Raw genomic sequence first — 21,438 nt, 5'->3', positions numbered from 1 at the left:
ATCAAGATCGTCTTCTCTAACTACTTTCACAGTCCATTATGTCACAATATTGGTGCCATCCACAACCATACCTCTTATCGTTTCATCAAAATTGTCTATGTAAATAACAAACAACTGTGGTCGTGGAATATACTTGATTATAAGCTGGGGATTTATCTACTGTTATGCATTTTAAGATCTACAGCATCTCCTCTTCTGTAATGTGGACTTTTTAATTTCAAGACATCACTATTTCCCAAGTTCTCTAGCTTCCATGTCTTTCTCCACAGCAAATACTAACAGAAAATAGTCTTTTAAGATCTCGCCCAACTCCTGTGGCTCCACACACCCGATACCCGAGGGGTCATAGTTTTAAGCTGGCTGGAGGAAAGTATAGAGGGGATGTCCGAGACGGGTTCTTTACACAGAGTTGTGAGAGCATGGGATGCGTTGCCAGCAGCAGTTGTGGAGGCAGGGTCATTGGGGGCATTTAAGAGACTCCTGGACATGCATATGGTCACAGAAATTTGAGGGTGCATACATGAGGATCAGTGGTCGGCACAACATCGTGGGCTGAAGGGCCTGTTCTGTGCTGTACTGTTCTATGTTCTATACCCTTGTTGATCTTTAAGGGGCCTTATTCTCTCCCTAGTTACTCTTTTTGCCCTTAATATATGTACACAATCTCTTTGGATTCACCTTTACTTTATCTACCAAAGCTATCTAGTTTCCATATGCAGCATTGGGCTGTCCGTATCTTGATCCATGATACATGACCATGAAGCTAGGCATCATGCTGGCACAATTGATTTTTGACTTTTACAGAGATTCAATCTGCTGTAGTGTGAAACAGCAGAATTTACATGAGCATAAGAATTCATGTACAGTACATTATCACCCATGCCACCAAAGTATCCTCAAATTTTCTTCTTCCTCTTTCTCCCATTGGCATCTTTGAGGTTCTGTAGCTGGGCTGGAGGAAGCCTGCTTGGCAGTATAGCCCATTGGCCTGAAGATTTGGTCGGGCAATACCAGGGGCTAAGACAAAAGAACCCTCTTTGGCTTGAACTTGCAAGGTCAGTGTGGGGCAGGCAGGGTGGACGTGGCAAGTCCTTTCACCTCTGGAGTGTTCTGAGAAGAGATTTCTGAGGGGCCTGTGTATGGGTCCTCTTCCAGCTGGGTGCCCTGTAGCTCTAATCTGTTTTCTGGAGGAAGGGACAACTGGAGTGCATGCTATTCCCTGTCATCATGCCTTGAATTAAGAGAGAGCCATGATGTGGAGGTGCTGCTATTGGACTGGGGTGGACAATGTTTAAAAATCACAACACCTGGTGTGTGATTTTTAACTTCAATTAAGAGGACCAGTGGTTGAGCTGATGCAGTGTCGGATGTGTGTTTCTCCTAAAGACAGAGGCTATCCATGGCAGCTACCAGCCTGTATTGAAACAGCCACATGATTGCTCAGAAACTGTAATAGTGCATTGAGGGCCATTGCATTCCACATATGCTTGGTATTGAATTGGATAATTTTGAAAAGTATCCAAAAAGAATATTTGCAGGGAAAAGGGCGTAAATTTGAAACTCGGTTAAAAAAATGCTTTTAGAGTGCCAGCACTTAGTGTGCTGAATGACCTTGGCTGGCATCATTCTCTGGTTTTTTGAACCTATTACACACTTGTGAATTGGTCTCTGAAATTTTTATTCCAATTCAAATCTGAATAAGGTTTTATTTAAGATTGATAAATGCAATGTATTTGATTAATGCAATTCTGAAAACAAACAAATGCCTTGACCATAAGTTGTTCAGTTTTTTTATTATTCTTGTGCATAGTTAAGTAGTAGTTGTCAGCTGTGGGCCAACAGCAGGGCACTTCTGCTTCGCAAGCTTGGTGCTTAAAATAGGTCAAAAATCCATTAGGAAGCAGAAAGAAGTGCTGTTTACCAAGCTTCTTCCTGTGAGTAGAATTTGAATAATTGGTATTTTGTTGAGACAGCTGGTATGAAAATATATTTTTGTTTAAAATGGACTCTTCCTGCAGAGAAGCGGAGTGACAGTTCAACTGTTAGAATTCAATGGAACTAACAGAAAATGAAGTACATTTTAATGGAGGATGTTGAACAATTTCCTTTTAGTTCTTGGCAGTTTAAACAAAAACTTTGCATATGCATAAAATTCATACTTATTATAAATTTAAGGCATTCTTTTGATAACATTTCTAAAATGGTAACATATTCAGCAAGAATATTTCGAGGATACTTTTCATGTCTCAAGCTGCTGATATACAATGGTTTTCAAATAAGTCTGACAATGATGGTTATAATTTCAGTGAAAAGTTGCACACTTTGACACATCTATTTTTGGTGACAGCTAATCAAATATTTATGCTCATGCCATCTTTGGTAATGAAAATGTTATTTGGTTATTTTCTCTAAATTGTGATTGTTACTGTATGAGCTCATTATAAAAACATTTAAGACTTTTATTCATTATTTATGAAATATCCAGTTTTGAAAGTGTTCTCCAAAATATGTTTTGATTTCTTAAAATCCTTAGAATGTTAAGGAATTTTGCAGTCTGTTAATGAACCTAGAAATGACGCTGAGCATTATGATTGCCGAGTTTAGCAGACAGAATCCACTCTTTTGGAATTTTAACTTTTCCTCCCACTGCTTGCTGGCAAAAGTATATTCAGGCAAACAATTTTTCAAACCCCTCTAGATAAATACTGTTCTATTCGTCTTCGGATTTTCTATCTTCTGTTCCCCAACCTCTGGACTCTTGAAATCTGAAGCTTGAATCCTATTATAGTGTCACCAGTATGCCGCAGAAATACGACACCTGTATCTCTTGTCTGTAAGGAAAGTATTTTGAAAAATAGAATTGCCTTATCACATTTCTCAAACGATAGAAAATTTGAGTGATTTTTAAATACCAACATGTAAGTAGCTTCAGTCATCTGCTAATTATAAATTGTAACATGCTGCAATTGTGATGATAATGAGATCAGAGGAAACAATGCACTATATGTATTATTTGTAGTGAAATAAAATCTTTCTCCATTTGTGATTTTTGTGAAGATTTGTAGCTCAGGTTGTGGTTCGGGTTGTAAGTTCACTGAGATGGAAGGTTTGTTCTCAGACATTTCATCACCGTACCAGGAAACATCATCGGTGACCATCTGTTGAAGTGCTGGTGTACTGTCCCGCTTTGTATTTGTGTCTTGATCTGTTGTGGTGGGTGATATCACTTCCAGTTCTTTTTCTGACAGGTTGGTAAATGGGGTCCAAATCGATGTGTTTGTTGATGGAGTTCTGATTTGAATGCCAGGACTCGTGCGTGTTTTTGTTTAGCCTGTCCCAGGATGGATGTGGTGTTCCAGTCGAACTGGTGTCCCTTGTCTGTGTATAAGGATACTCGTGATAGTTGGTTGTCTTTTGGTGTCTTGTTGATGCTTGTGTATCCTGGTGGCTAGTTTCCTGCCAGTCTGTCCAACATCAATATAATGTATTCAAGAACAACAGTACCCGATAAGCACAGTCTGCTGTTTCTTACACAACAAACCTAAACAAGAGGACACAACACTCCCAGAGACTTGAGCCACACTACCATACATCAGAGACATCTCTGAGATGACAACCAGACTGCTTTGGCCCCTTGGCAACATGGTAGCCCACAAACCTACCAACAGACTGAAACAACTTTTGATGAATCTAAAGGACCCTGTACCAACAACCAGCAGAATGAATGTCATATACAAAATACCCTGCAAAGACCACAACGAATGTTACATCAGACAAATTGGCAGGAAACTAGCCACCAAATAAAACATGACCAACTATCACTAGTATCCTTACACATCGACAACAAGGGACATCAGTTCGACTGGGACAATACATCCATCCTGAAACAGGCTAAACTAAGTCATGCATGGGAATTCCTCGAGGACTGGTATTAAAACTGAACTCCATCAAAAAATGCATCGATTTGGACCCCATTCACCAACCTCTCAGAAAAAGAACCAGAACTGATATCACCCACCACAACAGACCAAGGCACAAAAATAGAACATGGGACAGTATGGGACTTCAATGGAGGCTCACTGATGATGGTGACGAAACGTCTGAGACCAAACCTTCCAGCTCTGTGAGCAAATTTACAACCTTTCCATATTATGGTTACTATTTTGTGCTGAAACCTGCAGATATTGGGCTAATAGCCTGCATAGTGAAACTCCTGAAATTATTTATTGTGTGCTATTTGGGTTTGCAATGTTATAGTTGCCTTTCAATGCAAATTTTCCTCTGTTCTTTCTGGTGAGAGTTAAAAATGGCATAACAACAGGTTATAGTTCAACATGTTTATTTGGAAGCACTGATGAAGGAGCAGCGCTCTGAAAGCTGGTGCTTCCAAAAACCTGGTGTTGTGTGATTTTTAACTTTTTGTTCACCCCAGTCCAACACCGGCACCTCCACATCTTTCTGGTAAGGTGTGAATTATCAGTGTGAAGTTTTTTTTCAATTGTCAAGTATTATAATAAGCAGTGAAATCAAATTCATTCTGACTTTCATTATTTGGTATTTTAACTAAGTTATATTATGTTGGTCAAATCTAATGTTGTCTTTGTTTCATGGAAAGATGAATTCTTGTGGGTTAACATCTTATTTTAGCTTGAGCATGAATGAGAAAGCTTTTGGAGATATTGGGAAATTGGACAGTACAGTCATTTTAGTAATTAAATAATGTGCAAGGATTAAAGATTAATCTGAATCAGTCAATAAAAAGTCACTCATGTTGTAAATTAAAATTTTGGTGTAGCAAGCATGATTTATATATTTAATGTCATTTATTTTGGAGTTTGTATTTTGAACTGGTGGCATGTGCCTTTTGATCCTGTGTATAGGAGGGTGTTTAGTAATTGTTATCTTTCTGGGTCCATAAGTTTTTTTTTAAAATCTAGTACAATAGAGGAGACTTCTAGAATTATAATGAAAAGTTGATTGCATTGTGAGAGTTTTACAATGTGACAGACTAGCCCTTGAAAAAAGCATTAGTTTGCTTCTGGTTAAGAAGAACCAGGATTTTATTTTTAATTGGGAGAAGAGCCCATCGATTGAAAAGCTTTTGGTTTCAGTTTGCTGAACTCCTGATTGAAGTTAAATGCAAGTATTGAGAAAGCAGTTGATTCATAAATTAGTAAATGGGTTACCTCAGGGCAAGGGTTTAATTTTAAAGATCCAGACCAGAATATTTGGTCCTAAGCCTGAAGGGGTTATTTGAAGCTAAGAAAGCCTGAGCCTGGTTGTGCGACTACTCGAGGAAAGGGCCATCAAACACTCAAAGAAAACATGTGAAACGAGCCTTATTGACTACCACCCACTGGTTCTGACCTCCATAATTCAAAGTGCTTCGAGAGAACTGGTCATGGCCCACATCAGCTCTAGCCTCCCAGCCTGCCTCGATCCCCATTTCCCTAGCCCTACACTCATCCCTGGAACATCTGGATAAGAAGGTCACCTATGTCAGACTCCTAGTCATTGACGACAACTCCAATTTACGCACCATAGTCTGTACCAGACTAATCCCAAAACTCTGGGACCTAGGTCTCCGCTCTGCCCTCTGCAACTGGATCCTCAGCTTCCTGACCCACAGACTGCAATCAGTGAAGATAAACAACAGCACCTCCTCCACAACAGTCTTCAAAACTGGCATCTGCAAAGATACTTTCTCAGCCTCCTACTGTACTCCGTGAACACCCACGACTGTTTAGCCAAATTCTGTATGATTGCCATCTACAAGTTTGCTGACAGCACCACCTTGGTAGGACGGATATCAAACAACAATGAGTCAGTACAGGAAGGAGACAGAGCGCTTGGTGTCATGGTGCAATGACGACAACCCCTTTCTTAATATCAGTAAAACAAAATAACTGATCATTAACTTCAGGAAGAAAGGAAGAGGACACAGCGTAGCTGAGGTGGAGAGGGTCGAGAATGTTAAGTTTCCTCGAGTGACAGTAACTGACAATTTGTCCTGGACCTCCCACGTAGATGCGACAGTCAAAAAGGTACAACAGCGCCTCTTCTGCCTCAAGTGACTTTGGAAATTTGACAGGTCTATCCAACCTTTCTTCATAGCTAAAATTCCCCATACCAGGCAACATCCTGGTAAAAAAAAATTTCTGTACCCTTTTCAAAGCATCCACATCCTTCTGGAAGTGTGGTAACCAGAAATGTATGCAGTATTCCAAGTGTGGCCTAACTAAAGTTCTATAACGCTGCAGCATTACTTGTCTATCCTTACACTCAATGCCCCCCTCCCAATGAAGGCAAGCCTTTCTTTACTATCTTACCTACCTGCACTGTCACCTTCAGTGATCTGTGAACTTGCACACCAAGATCCCTCTGCATTTCAATACTCCTAAGGGTTCTCTATTGCCCGCATAATTTCTACCTGTACTTGATCTTCCAAAGTGCATGGCCTCTCATTTGTCTGCTATTTTTCTGCCCATTTTTCTTCTTCTGCTGTACCCTCTGACAATCCTCCTCACTATCTGCAACTCCACCGACCTTTGTATCATCTGCAAACATACCAATTAGACTAACTACTTTGTTCTCCAAATCATTTATGTAGTCACGAACAGCAGAGGTCCCAGCACCGATCCCTGTGGATTATCACTAGTCACGGCTCTCCGTTCAGAAAAACATCCTTCCGCTGCTACCCTCTTTCTCCTATGAAAAAGCCAGTTGTGTAACCAATTTGCTAGCTCACCCCTGATACCATGTGACTTCATCTTTTGTACCAGCCTGCCATGAGGGACCTTGTGAAAGGCTTTACTGAAGCCCATGTAGACAACATTAACCACTTTTTCCTCATCAATATCTTCATCTCCTCAAAAACCTCAATCAAGTTAGTGAGGCATGACCTCCCTTGCACAAACCATTTTGTCTATCATTAAGTCCATTTGCTTCTAAATGCATACAAATTTTGTCCCTGAGAATCTTTTCCAATAATTTCCTTACCACAGATGTGAGACCTGCAGGCCTGTAATTTCTTGGATTATCCCTGTTACCCTTCTTAAACAATGGGACAACATTGGCTATTCTCCAGTCTTCTGAGACCTCATCTGTGGCCAAAGGGGATACAAAGATGTCAATCCTCCAGCAATTTGTTCACTTGCCTCCCTCAATATTCTGGGATAGCAGAATTCCCAGCAAGACTCTTCGGACATGACTTGTTAACTGTTTCGATCGCCACACATGATGCCAGACCTTTTGAGTTGCTCCAGCACTTTTTGTCATTACATAACATTGGTAGTTTAGTCTGGGATCGTAATATAAGTAAAGGTTCGTACCCTGAATGGCTTTCCATTGCTCAAATCTGCCAATAGTTTCACAAAATGAAACTCAGCTTTCTGATGTCTTGCCTTGATCATTTGCATTTGCTGCAGATTTGTAGTACAAGTTATCCCCTAGGCTGTGAACGGATTTCGTTCTTGAGTCTGTACGCAAGTCAGAACACAATGCAGAATGTAAAATAATCATTCATAAATTTGAGGAAGTGTCCTTATGTCACATCTTTAAAACCAATATTAATGTTAATGTTAATGTATGAGATCACGTTCACAAATGCAAGTGTTCATTAATCGGAAATTTGTATTTAAGGGAGCCCCATACCTTGGTTTTATTTCTGAACTTGAATTTGAAGGTGGAGGAAAAATAAATTTTAGTTTTCAGATTTGTGAAGCTGACATCTTTTTTTAAACAGACCGAAAGCCATTTTGAATAGAGAACTGAAATAGTTTTTCCAAGAAAGTTAAATGGTTTGATTAGCTACTTAGATGGTTAATTACTGAATGTTTTTACATATTTGTACGATAAAGAAGCAGATGGCAGTGGGCCTTCTGCAGATTGAGACCAGAAGAAAAGTCTGAGCAGAAAGGCAATTTTTTTAGCGATGTAGAAGTCTGGAAACTCTGCAAATTTAGTTTGTAAAAGACTCCTGGCAGCCAGTTAGTAGAAATATTTTCTGGATCAGTGGTGCTGGAAGAGCACAGCAATTCAGGCAGCATCCAACGAGCAGCTCGTTGGATGCTGCCTGAATTGCTGTGCTTTTCCAGCACCACTGATCCAGAATCTGGTTTCCAGCATCTGCAGTTATTGTTTTTACCTAGTTAGTAGAAATATCCAGGCTTTCAGAGTTAGAAAGCAATGTCCAAGCCATCAGTTGCAAGAAGTCTTTAAACTACTTCAATATAATGAAGAACTGTGGATAGAATAATGGAATCCTTACAGAGTGGAAGGAAGCTATTTGGCCCATCAAATCTACACTGACTCACCCTATCCCTATACCCCTGGATTTCCCATGGCTAATCCACTGAACCTACATGTCCCTGAACAGTTATCAATTTAGCATTGCTGACCTACCTAATCTGCCCATATTTGGACTGTGGGAGGAAACCAGAGCACCTGGAGGAAACCCGCGCAGACATGGGGAGCATGTGCAAACTCCACACAGACAACTGCCTGAGGGTAGAATTGAACCCAGGTCCCTAGCACTGTAACCACTTAGCCACCATGCCACCCAAAGATGCTAGAGATCTGAAACAAATAAAAAGAAGAAATTGCTGGAGAAACTCAGACCGAAGGGGCAACATTTTCACACAGAGGGTGGTATGGGTATGGAATGAGCTGCTCGAGGATGTGGTGGAGGCTGGTACAATTGCAACATTTAAGAGGCATTTGGATGGGTATATGAATAGGAAGGGTTTGGAGGATTATGGGCCAGGTGCTGGCAGGTGGGACTAGATTGGGTTGGGAGATCTGGTTGGCATGGATGGGTTGGACCAAAGGGTCTGTTTCCATGCTGTACATCTCTGACTCTATCTGTGGAGAGAAAACAGAGTTAATGTTTACAGTCCAGTGATCCTTCTTCAGAACTGAAGGCAGCTATGAGAAAGTGGTATTTATGTTCAAAATGGGATGTGTGGGATTGTGTTCGTGTGTGGCGAAAATAGCCTCTTTATTCAGCAATCGCAGTGGCACAGTTTGAGGTGGCAATGGAATCCTGAAGTAGAGTTCTGAGAGTAGCCTCTTTATATGCAGTTCATGTATAATGTATATATGAAATATAAAATAAAATTCTATCACTATGGTGTTACATTGTTTCATCTATTGTGCACAAATGTTTATGTGGCATCTGTCCTGGGGAAGCAGGAAATTGTTTAAACATTTGCCAAGTGATTAGATTAGATTACATTACAGTGTGGAGACAGGCCCTTCGGCCCAACAAGTCCACACCGACCCGCTGAAGCGCAACCCACCCATAACCCTACATTTACCCCTTACCTAACACTACGGGCAATTTGGCATGGCCAATTCACCTGACCTGCACATTTTTGGACTGTGGGAGGAAACCGGAGCACCCGGAGGAAACCCACGCAGACACGGGGAGAACGTGCAAACTCCACACAGTCAGTCGCCTGAGGCGGGAATTGAACCTGGGTCTCAGGCGCTGTGAGGCAGCAGTGCTAACCGCTGTGCCACCGTGCCGCCCACTAAGTGCTGGCTGCTACTTGGATTAAAGTGTCTGTCTAGTCTGTTTGCATAACTAAGAGCCGATAGTCCTTTTATCTTGTAAGTTAGTATAAGTTAGTAAAAATATTAAAGGAGAAAGTGAGGTCTGCAGACGCTGGAGATCAAAGCTGAAACTTTATTGCTGGAACAGCACAGCAGGTCAGGCAGCATCTAGGGAACAGAAGATTCGACGTTTCGGGCACATGCCCTTCTTCAGGAATGAGCAGAGAGTGTTCAGCAGGAGAAGATAAAAGGTAGGGAGGAGGGACTTGGAGGAGGGGCGTTGGAAATGTGATAGGTGGAAAGAGGTCAAGGTGAAGGTGATAGGTCGGAGTAGGGTGGAGGCGGAGAGGTCAAGAAGAAGACTGCAGGTCAGGAAGGCGGTGCCGGGCTGGAGGGATTCGGCTGAGACAAGGTGGGGGGAGGGGGGATGAAGAAACTGGTGAAGTCCAAGTTCATCCCCTGTGGTTGGAGGGTTCCCAGTCGGAAGATAAGACGCTCCTCCTCCGACCGTCGCGTTCATCCACTACACTAACACCTTCCACCCCGACCTCAAATTCACCTGGACAGTCTCGGACTCCTCCCTCCCCTTCCTAGACCTTTCTGTTTCTATCTCAGACGACCGAATCAACACGGACATCTACTACAAACCGACCGACTCCCACAGCTACCTGGACTACACCTCCTCCCACCCCGCCCCCTGTAAAAACGCCATCCCATTCTCCCAATTCCTTCATCTCCGCCGCATCTGCTCCCAGGAGGACCAGTTCAAAATACGCACAACACAGACGGCCTCCTTCTTCAAGGACCGCAATTTCCCCCACGACGTGATCGACGATGCCCTCCACCGCATCTCCTCCACTTCCCACTCCTCCGCCCTTGAGCCCCGCCCCTCCAACCGCCACCAGGACAGAACCCCACTGGTCCTCACCTACCACCCCACCAATCTCCATGTACAGCGCATCATCCGCCGTCACTTCCGCCACCTCCAAACGGACCCCACCACCAAGGATATATTTCCCTCCCCTCCTCTATCAGCTTTCCGTAGAGACCACTCCCTCCGCGACTCCCTTGTCAGATCCATACCCCCCACCAACCCAACCTCCACTCCCGGCACCTTCCCTTGCAACCGCAGGAGGTGCAACACTTGCGCCCACACCTCCCCCCTCACTTCTCTCCAAGGCCCCAAAGGAAACTTCCATATCCGCCACAGATTCACCTGCACCTCCACCCACATTATCTACTGCATCCGCTGCAGCCGGTGTGGCCTCCTCTATATTGGGGAGACAGGCCGCCTACTTGCGGAGCGATTCAGAGAGCACCTCTGGGCCACCCGGACGAACCAACCCAATCACCGTGTAGCACAGCATTTCAACTCCCCCTCCCACTCCACCGAGGATATGCAGGTCATTGGACTCATCCACCGCCAAACCACAACAACGCGACGGTCGGAGGAGGAGCGTCTTATCTTCCGACTGGGAACCCTCCAACCACAGGGGATGAACTTGGACTTCACCAGTTTCTTCATCCCCCCTCCCCCCACCTTGTCTCAGCCGAATCCCTCCAGCCCGGCACCGCCTTCCTGACCTGCACTCTTCTTCTTGACCTCTCCGCCTCCACCCTACTCCGACCTATCACCTTCACCTTGACCTCTTTCCACCTATCACATTTCCAACGCCCCTCCTCCCTACCTTTTATCTTCTCCTGCTGAACACTCTCTGCTCATTCCTGAAGAAGGGCATGTGCCCGAAACGTCGAATCTTCTGTTCCCTAGATGCTGCCTGACCTGCTGTGCTGTTCCAGCAATAAAGTTTCAGCAGTAAAAATATTAAACCTATATAATCTAAATAAGTTAGAAATTTTACATGTGCTTAATGCAAGTGCAGAGAATATGAAACTCCTTATCGCAGCTGGGTCATGAAATTTTGTTTACTATTTGCCAGTGAGAGTTTCTTTCATTCATGCACTTTCACAGAAACACTATTTAGATGGTAGATTTCTGGTAGGTAGATGGTAAGGGGATGGCGGCCCTGCTTAACGTATTTAACAAGTATGTACTAGTTGGGGAAATGGTTTGTTTTGCAATCTATTCAGATCCTGAGAGACAGTTGGTAAGGGCTGATTAATGTTTCCCAAGTTTCAGTTGAGTCGTGGAGACATGTTGTCGGGAGGGTATTGTTTTTGAAGAGGTTACAAGATTGACATTTATTCAGAAATAGGTTTTAATGTAAATAGGTCTGATGAGGTTTGAGGGTAGGTGAAGAAGGAATAATGAGTTTGAAGGGGTGTTTTAGTTTTGTCTATCTTGCAATAGTAAAACGTACCACAAAACTTTAACTTTTAGAACTTCTAGACTACATGTGATTCCGGACCCATAGCCGTGTGGTTGACTCTTAATTAGGGATTGGCATTAACTACTGGCCGAGCTAGTGACACCCACATCCCAAAAATGAGTTTAAAAAATCTCAAGAATAAGGGATTGCATATTTAAGTCAAAGACGAGAGTTTCTTCTGTGAGGATTGCAAATCTGTGGAATCCTGAGCCCCACTCTCTGCAACTGGGTCCTCAGTTTTCTGACCCACAGGCCACAATCAGTGAAGATTGGGGACAATATTTCATCCTCACCAACACTCAACACTGGAGCCTCCCCCACCCCCAAAGGGTGCGTAGTCAGCTCCCTACTGTAGATTAGATTTACTTAGATTACTTACAGTGTGGAAACAGGCCCTTCGGCCCAACAAGTCCACACCGACCTGCCGAAGCGCAACCCACCCATACCCCTACATTTACCCCTTCACCTAACACTACGGGCAATTTAGAATGGCCAATTCACCTGACCTGCACATCTTTGGATTGTGGGAGGAAACCGGAGCACCTGGAGGAAACCCACGCAGACACGGGGAGAATGTGCAAACTCTACACTCAGTCACCTGAGATGGGAATTGAACCCAGGTCTCTGGCACTGTGAGGCAGCAGTGCTAACCACTGTGCCGCCCTTGCCACCATGCCGTACTCGCTGTATGCCCATGACTACGTCACCAAATACCAGACAAATGCCATTTACAGGTTCTCTGGTGATACTGCCATAGTCTCAGATGGCGACAAAACAGAAAACAGGGAGGAGGTGGGAGACATGGAAAAATGCACTGACAACAACCTAGCTCTCAATGCTGGCAAAACCAAGGAACTTATTATTGACTTTCGGCGGGATGTTACTCATGTCCCCCTGTGCATTAACAGCACAGAGGTGGAACGAGTGGAGAGTGTCAAGCCCCTGGGAGTGGTCATCAACAACAAGCTTTCTTGGACTCTTCATGTGGACTCACTGGTTTAAATGGCCAACAACGTTTCTTCTTTCTCGAGCAGCTGAGAAGATTTGGCATGATGGTGAATACCCTTGCTAACTTTTATAGCTGTGCCATCGAGAGCATTGTGTGGATGGTATCAGTACCTGGTATGGCAACTGCACCATTCAAGACTGGAGACTGTTGCAGAGTAGTGAACTCAGCCCAGGCAATCACAAAGGCCAACCTTCCATCTACAGAATTCATCTACAAGGCCCGCTGTCAAGGAAAGGCCACCAGCATTCTCAAAGATTCATCCCACCTTGGCAATGTTTTTCTACAACCTCTACTATCAGGGAGAAGGTACAGAAGCCTGAATACACGCACCAGCCGGTTTCGAAACAGTTTCTACCCTACTGCTGTTAGAATGCTGAATGGACTCTCAAACTCTTAACATTCTCCTGTACCTGTGTTTTTGTTTATGCTGCTGTTTACCTATTATTCACTTACCTATGCTACTTAATTATGTGATCTGCCTGTATTGCTCGCAAGACAAAGCTTTTCATTGTGCCTTGGTACACGTGGCAATAAATTCAATTCAGTTCAATTCAGAGGGCTGTCGAGGTTGGGTTATTAAGTATATTCAAGACTGACTTTAAAAATCTGTTTCTTAATAAGGGAATTGAGGGTTATGGTGAAAAAGCAGGTAAGTGGAGTTGAGGATTGTCAGATCAGCTTTGATTTAATTGGGTGGGTTAAATCACTTCCTTTTTCACATGGTTCTCAGAGTTATTTGATCGCAGTATGACTTTTTGTTTTATATACTGGGCTAGTTTCCAATCCTTTAGTCAGTGTGTTTCTCCACTTGGATAATCTGGTATGCATCTGTGCTGCATTGATTCTTTTGGTGATTTTCACCGCTGCCCCAGCCTTCCCATTTGACTAGGGAAAAGGTAAAAACGATGTATGATAATGAGTATCCCAATCCTTCTGAAATGGCTGAATCTTTAAACAGGTATTCTGCAATAAAAAGTCACTGTTGCTTATAAATTGTACATTTTACTACCTCACCAACGATCAACGAAGTCAGCTGGTCTACTTGTCAGTGGTCAGAATCGTAGTGTGCTGTCAAGATAACTTTGTTGAGAGACAAGAGGTCTTGCCACTGCACTGTCTGATGTGGTCCTTAGTTTCATTGTCAATGCTTGGCTGAGGGAGCACATCTCTTACCTTAGATTTAATTCAATTCCTAGTTGACTAGCATGGATATGATTAAGGGCCCTCCTTTCCTTACTCTTAGGTTTAATTGCTCTAATTCCTTTGTAATATGATTTTAAGCTGTCAGTTTTTCTCTGTATGCCCAGTATGCTTTTATGGTCACAGCAATGTTCTTGATGTTTTTGAGTCATAGATTGGTCTAGATGGAAGCTGACCCTTCGGTCCAACTTGTCCTAATATCCTAATTTAATCTAGTCCCATTTGCCAGCACTTGGCCCGTATCCTGCTAAACTCTTCCTTGTCATCTTGCAACACCTTGAAAAGTTGCACTTCATTGCATTGGTTGCTTGATTCCAACAGGGCAATTTACTGATGGATTCAGTTGCCCTACTGGATTGATGACTTTGTGTCGAAAGGTATGGTGCTGGAAAAGCACAGCAGGCTAGGCAGCATCCAAGGAGTAGGAGAGTCAATATTTCAGGCATAAGCCCTTCATCAGTAATGACTTGTGTCCAAAACATTGACTCTTACGTTCTACGGCTGCTGCCTGACCTCCTGTGTTTTTCCAGCGCCACACTTTGTGACTCTAACTCTCCAGCATCTGCAGTAGTCACTTTCTCCAGGATTGATGACATGTACAGCATGTTAAGCTGCTGTTTCATGATCAGTCTGGAAGATTTCACCTCTGTCGTTCCGTCTTCTACTTTCCTCTGATAGTATTTTTCTAATATGTGCTGCTTGTATTTAATCACCGTTTCCAAGCAAGTCTGATTTTAAGCTACTTCAGGCATTGAGTAAGCTTGTCATTCCCTTCCCTTTTAACCTGCTTCCTTACTCCTGATGGTGTAACCAACCTGAGGCACATTTTTTATTATTAACTATTTTATGCATTTCATTTCCTTATAAGCTGACAGTAAATGCTGAAGGCTTCTTAGACAGCACCTTCCAAACCTGTACTACGTAATAGAGAAGGGCATCAGATCCGCAAGAACACCACCACCAAGATCCCCTGCAAGCCACATAGTACCTTGACTTGAACCATATTACCTTTCCTGTCGCTGCGTCAAATCCTGTAACACTTTTCCTGACAGCACTATCGATGACCCCACACCCCAAGGATTGCACCTTCCCAACCCAGTTATACTCTCTTCCAGCCTCTTCCACTGAGCAGAAGATTTAAAATTTGAAAACGCATGCCAACAGATTCAAGAACAGTTTCGTCCCTGCTGTTGGCAGAGTTATATCTTTCTGTGCACCTCTCTAGCTGTGACACTGTATTCTTCATTCTGTCCTGTTACCATTATGTACAAGTATGATTTGTCTAGTTAGCATACAAAATAATGCTTTTCACTGTATACATTAACAATAATAAATCAAATCAAAATCACCTTTTGAAGTACAGTTAGGGATGGACAATAAATGCTGGCTGAACCAGCAACCATAGATATCCCATGAACAAATAAAAACACAAAATAAACATAATTGGACTCTTAGTTATAACGTATAAATGTATTTGTAGATTTTGGATTAAACCAGAATTATACTGTTGCTGTATGCTATTCCTACATAAACCTTTTGAATTTACAGATGTTTTGTAATGCCAAGTTTTAAACAGGAATATTATGGAAAAATGTTGTGTAATTATAGTGGTGATTTGATACTTTACCACTTAACAACTTAATCTTTAACAGTGCAATTTTTGATGAGCTCCAAGTTCCTTATTTGAATTTAAAGTCATTTGATTTTAATTTAGTATTTCATTAAGCAACTGTTTTAATAGACTTAAGCTTTCAATAAGATTGCTATTTGGCATTTTTATCCTGATATGTAAGAGATTATGATATTTTAGGGTGTGAGTTTGTATCTTAAGTTCTAAGTGGTGGGTTGTTTATCTTTGAGGCCATCAGAATCAGCTCAGGCAAAGAAACTTAAGCATATTCACTGCTTTCAGAACAGAAACTAATTGCTTAGATACTAATGCTAAGCTTTTTGCTGCTTGATTGAAATTGATAACATTTTCTTAACATTGGCATTTTATATTAATTCAATAATTTTGGTTTTGAGTAGAATAGAACAAATTCTTTCAATAAAAACAATGTGGTTCAAATTTTGAATGCTTCAGCTGCTATTTTCTATTCAGACATGCACGGAGACACTTCAGTCAAGCTGAGGGGGGACAGCTGGATGAAGTGCGGCAAGTAATGGGTATGCTGGCTTTTCCCTCTGACACTCATATTTCACCTTATAAGGTAAGGCAGTTGATTTATTGATTCACCTTCTTTCTAGTCTTTGTATAAAGCAAAAATATCGTACACTACAGATCAGCAAACCTGAAGTATTGTTTCAAAATGATAGCTTATCAGAATTGTGCATAGTACTTTAAAGTTAGTGTTAGAAAAAATTAATATTCATCAGATTAGTAATCTGTGAAAAACTGTACAATGTTTGCATCAGTCCTAATCCTGATTTGGAATGTTCATATTGTGGTGGAGTATACTTTGACTGTTAGAGCTTGTACAAACCCAAGAGGGAACTTCTGATAATATACTACTGTGGACTCTATGGTATCATTGAATAGGTCAGCACAGAAAAGGGCCATTTGATCCATTGAGTGTGAGCCAGTTAATAGGAAGAGCAATCAAGTTATTTACATTCCCATGAGTTTGTGCTGTTTTTCAGTAATGTGTTTTCTTTTGTGAGTTTTGTCGAATTCCTCTTTGAAGGCTTAGATCGTATCTACAAACACTGTATCAACAAACACTGCACATGAAATTGTTACATACCTCATGTAATATTAGTTTCATCTCATATAATAAAGTTATGCAGATGACACATAAAATCAAATGCTGAAAATATTCATCATCCATATCAGCATCCGTGGAGAGAGAATAACAGAAGTCATGTTCCAAGTCAGACAAATAATGCAAAACACAAATTTTCTTTTGTGAGCTGCTGGTTCTTTTGAAAACTATCTTAAATCTGTACACTCTGGACCTACAACCATTAGAAAGTGTTCCTCATCACTTCCTGTATCAAAACCCTGCTGATTTTAAGCACCTATTATATCACTTTGCCTACACTGCTGTCAGAAGAGAAACCCAAGCTTCTTTAATCTATCAACGTGACTGGCACCCTCATTGTCCTCGTCCCATACACTAGGTCTATGGCAAATGGTGAGGGAATCACTAGGAAGGAAAAGTATACTTGGCCTAATCCTCAATTGTTGACTTGTTGCAGAGGCATCTTCCATAGAGTGACCACTGCACAGTCCTTGTAGAGGAGAAGTCCTCTCTTCACATTGCTCCATGTTTTGTGGCATGACTGCCATGCTAAATTAGATAGACTTCAAATCCAGCAACTCAAAACTGGACATCCATGAAGCATTGTGCAGCAGCAGCAGGACTACATTGAACCTCAAACTGAAATCACACGGTGTAGTGTATTGACTAATCTGCTATTACTGTCAGGCCAGGGAATCAATTCTGGTTCAGTGGAGAGTATCGTAGGGCATGCCAGGAGTAGCACAAGGTGTACCTAATATGAGGTATCATGTTGGTGAAGCTGTAACACTTGGCTTCTTGCAAGCTAAAAATCACACAACACCAGGTTATAGTCCAACAGGTTTAATTGGAAGCACACTAGCTTTCGGAGCGACGCTCCTTCATCAGGTGATAATGGAGGGCTCAATCCTAACACAGAATTTATAGCAAGAATTTGCAGTGTGATGTAACTGAAATTATACATTGAAAAATTGATTGTCTGTTAAGCCTTTCATCTGTTAGAATACAGTAGTAGTTTCACTTTTTTCATGTGTCAATCACAAAACCCTTTTTTTTAAAAAGTTGCATTCTCGGGTGTTAGAAACAAAAATCGCTTCTCAATAATCGCTCTAGACAAATTCAGGAAAACCAAGTTTTATTAACAAGTCTGCAGAGTTGGGCACCCTTGAAAAAAAAAGGCCCGCCAGGCTAACAATGTTTCTGTTTAAATACAGTACAAGTCCCTCCCCTCTATAGCTCTAAAGAGTCACGAGGTTCACATTCTCACAAAGTCTGCAACAGTTTCCCGAGTTGTTTTTCTACCCTGTAGTCTTATCAGTCAAGGACTTATTCTTCTCTGTCGGAGTTAGTGGTCTTATCAATCAAGGACTTGTTTTTCTACTCTGTAGCAGCAGATGTCTCGTCCTTTATTATAGAGAAGCATGTTTTACCCTACCCCCACGGCTCTATTCCCCTTAGACTCTGAGGTCATGCACATCTTAACTATTTGTACCGAAATCGTCTCTCACAATTCCACCCTTTCTGTTTTTAAGATGTGCATGACAAAGATAAGCGTCCTCCCATCAGGGGCCCGGGAAATCCTTGGTCTTTCGCAGCAACAGCACCTTAAGTTCCTGCGTTCCGTGTTGGGGTACCGCCACTGCCTGGAGTTGGGAAATATTTTTCTGGATTAAAGATTGAACACAGGGGGTCAGGCAGGGTAAGATGAGTAGAAGCATTACGCCCCCCCCCAGCCACCAGTAACACCGTGCGCCACCAACTACCACCTAGGAGACCATCCCACCATCCGATGCCACCAAGAGGGCGCCAGGATTGAACCGGCACATGGGCCAGTTTCCGAATTTCATCGGAAATCTTCAAAACCGCTTTACCATTATCGTCAATTTTCAGACAGCAGTTAGTCAGGTTAAACTTCCCGCACACGCCCCCTTCCGAGGCCAACAGATAATCCAAGGCAAGCCGGTTTTGGTATATAGCAGCCCTCATCTGATCCTGCTGCTTAGCCAGCAACTCCAGGGCCAGGGCGGTCTGATTAGTAATGACCTCTACGACTGCTTGGAGCCTGATAATTCGGTTTAACATATAGATAGGAGTACGGTATCCCCATGATCCGTCCTGTGCCCACGTAGCAGGCCCGTAGTATTCAATAATACGGGCCGGTGGCCACTCATCCCCCCAATCATCGACTTGGATATCCCTTGGCGACCTACGCAGGGAGTCAAAGAGTTTAACTCCCAAATCATCGCCTTCCTCCCGGAGTAATAGGAAGAATTCAGGTCTTATTAGACCCAGGAAGCATACTCCAGCCCATCCCATGGGCAGTTTGGAATATGCCTGATTACCGCATATCCAAAATAGGCCATCTGGAGCAGGCCCTCCCTGCCTCACAACGTCATCCCACAACTCCTTTACCCCAGGGACGCCCTCATAAGGACCAGGACCACTGCAATTCCAGTATTCGGATTGTTGGCCCCGTGGCAGAGTCTGGACAGGATTATTCCAGCATTGATTCCCCTGACAACCACCGCTCCACACGCTTTTCATGCCATCGGAAGGGTCAGCACTTAGCTCGTAAGAGGAGGAATCAGAATGTAACCGAATGCAATTTTGATGATCTCGGTTTGCAATGTACCAAGCAATATTCTCAGGCCACCATACTTGTGTGGTGGCATTCAATACACTCTGACAGGGACTAATTCCTACCTCCACGGTCCCCTTGCCTTCAACACATAACTGGCCCTCAGGGTTATTTGTCAGTCTCCACCCCTGGCTTTTCCTTTCGTTGACATGTGTCCAATTGTATTGAAGCAATTCCCATATGTCTAAGCTTTGCCCAGTCCACGGCCATTGTTCTGACATATGTGGCCCCCCACAAACCCAGCAATTGCTAACATTTAAAACAGTGGCAATCCTAGAGGTGAGATCAATAAACAGGTTTTGTGTTACATCAGGGAGCTCAATCTGCTCTTCTACCTCTTTGTATATAGATGGCACTTTAGAGACAACGACCGTTCTCTGACGGTCGTTCTCTTTCTCTAACTCCCGTTCAGTGTTCTGAACTCTGGTCTCCTTGACTCTGTCAACCTGCTCTCTGAGCAACACGGAGGGTAGGCCCCACTGCCCATCTTTGTTAACACACACCCAGCGGTCATTTTTAGGGCACCCACGGACTTTGCCACCGCACCCTTTATTATACACTTGATAATAGGGTTTTCCATCCTCCCAACATTCTTGCCGTGCATTCACATCGTAACACCGATCGTTCACATGGGAGTGAGACACAAATGATCCCGAGTAGATCTGACTCCCAAGTCTCACCGTAGTCCGACATTTGTCACATCTCCCCTCGCCCTCCCCCACATACAGGAGTAAACCGATCAATATCCCCACCAATACAGTCCAGGTAGAGTTCATTGTCGCTGTCTTTTCAGCTTTACCACCAATGGCTTGTCCCCTGGCCCGCATGTCCAAGTGCTCTCTCCTTCTGGCGGAACAGGCCCCTTTATCCTCGATGCGTGGGCCCACCCTTTTTCTTTCGTCCGAACAGCGGCTTCAGTTGTTAACAGGACCAGGAACGGTCCTTCCCACTGCGGCTGGAGCTTTTCGGCCCTCCAGGTCTGAACAAGTACCCAATCTCCGGGCTCCACCTTATGTAAGAGGACGTCGAGCGGCGGAGTTTGAGCCAGGAGACCCTTCCTCCGGAGTTCTGCAAAAGAACGGGATAAGGCCAGTAAATAGTCTCTGACAAATACATCTCCCCCTTGTAGAGTGGGACACCCATCAACCTTACTCCAATATGGTAATCCGAACAGCATCTCATAGGGGGAGACCCCGATATCCCGGCGAGGTGCTGTACGTATTCTCAATAGGGCAATGGGAAGGCACTTTGGCCATGGTAACTTAGTTTCTAACATCAGCTTAGTCAATTGGGTCTTGAGTGTGCCATTCATTCTCTCCACTCGACCCGAGCTCTGGGGATGCCAGGGTGCATGGAATTTCCATTGGATACCCAGGGCAGTACAGATCAAATGGTGTAGCCTAGAAACAAAATGTGTCCCGCAGTCTGAGTCTATAGATTCCATCATGCCATATCTCGGGATTATGTTCTCTAACAATAGACGGGCCACGGTTGGTGCATCGGCTTTGGCGGTTGGGAAAGCCTCTACCCAGTGAGTGAAATGGTCTACTATTACTAGCAGATACTTCCATCTCTGTACTGGGGGTAAGTCTGTAAAGTCAATTTGGATCCTCTGGAATGGCCTAATTGCGAGGGGCTGACCACCAGCTGGCATAGAACGCATGGCTTTCTTGTTAATTCGCTGGCAAGTGGGGCATCCGACTACTTCTTGTTGGGCTAACGTGTATATCCCCCTACATACATAGTCTCTCAGGATCGTGTCACACATGGCTTGCACCCCCCAGTGGGTCTGATGGTGTAATCGGTGCAGAATACTCCGGGTGATCTGTTTGTTTAGTACTTGTCTCCCATCAGGAACTGTCCACTTCCTGTTAGTTTCTAGCCAGGCACCCAATTGATCCATTTTATCAATCTCCCCCTGGGTGAAGACGGGTTGTTTAGCGAGCCCTTCCCTCAACGGTATTA

General features: G+C 43.3%; 1 protein-coding gene across 1 annotated transcript in view; it reads left to right on the top strand.

Moving 5' to 3' along the window:
- The window catches only part of maea (macrophage erythroblast attacher, E3 ubiquitin ligase), a 146,984-nt gene that overhangs the window by 102,437 nt on the left and 23,109 nt on the right, over nt 1–21,438 (top strand). The window contains exon 6 of the mRNA XM_087991136.1: nt 16,196–16,304. Within this exon, the coding sequence (XP_087847262.1) occupies nt 16,196–16,304 (109 nt within the window). The remainder of the gene's footprint in view (nt 1–16,195; nt 16,305–21,438) is intronic.

The sequence above is a fragment of the Chiloscyllium plagiosum genome, unplaced genomic scaffold, assembly GCF_037043375.1.
Source record: "Chiloscyllium plagiosum isolate Xiang-an unplaced genomic scaffold, Cpla_swu_hap1 HiC_scaffold_1, whole genome shotgun sequence".
NCBI lineage: Eukaryota > Metazoa > Chordata > Chondrichthyes > Orectolobiformes > Hemiscylliidae > Chiloscyllium > Chiloscyllium plagiosum.
Note: the sequence above shows the minus strand (reverse complement) of the source record. Positions and strands in the feature narration are given on the sequence as shown.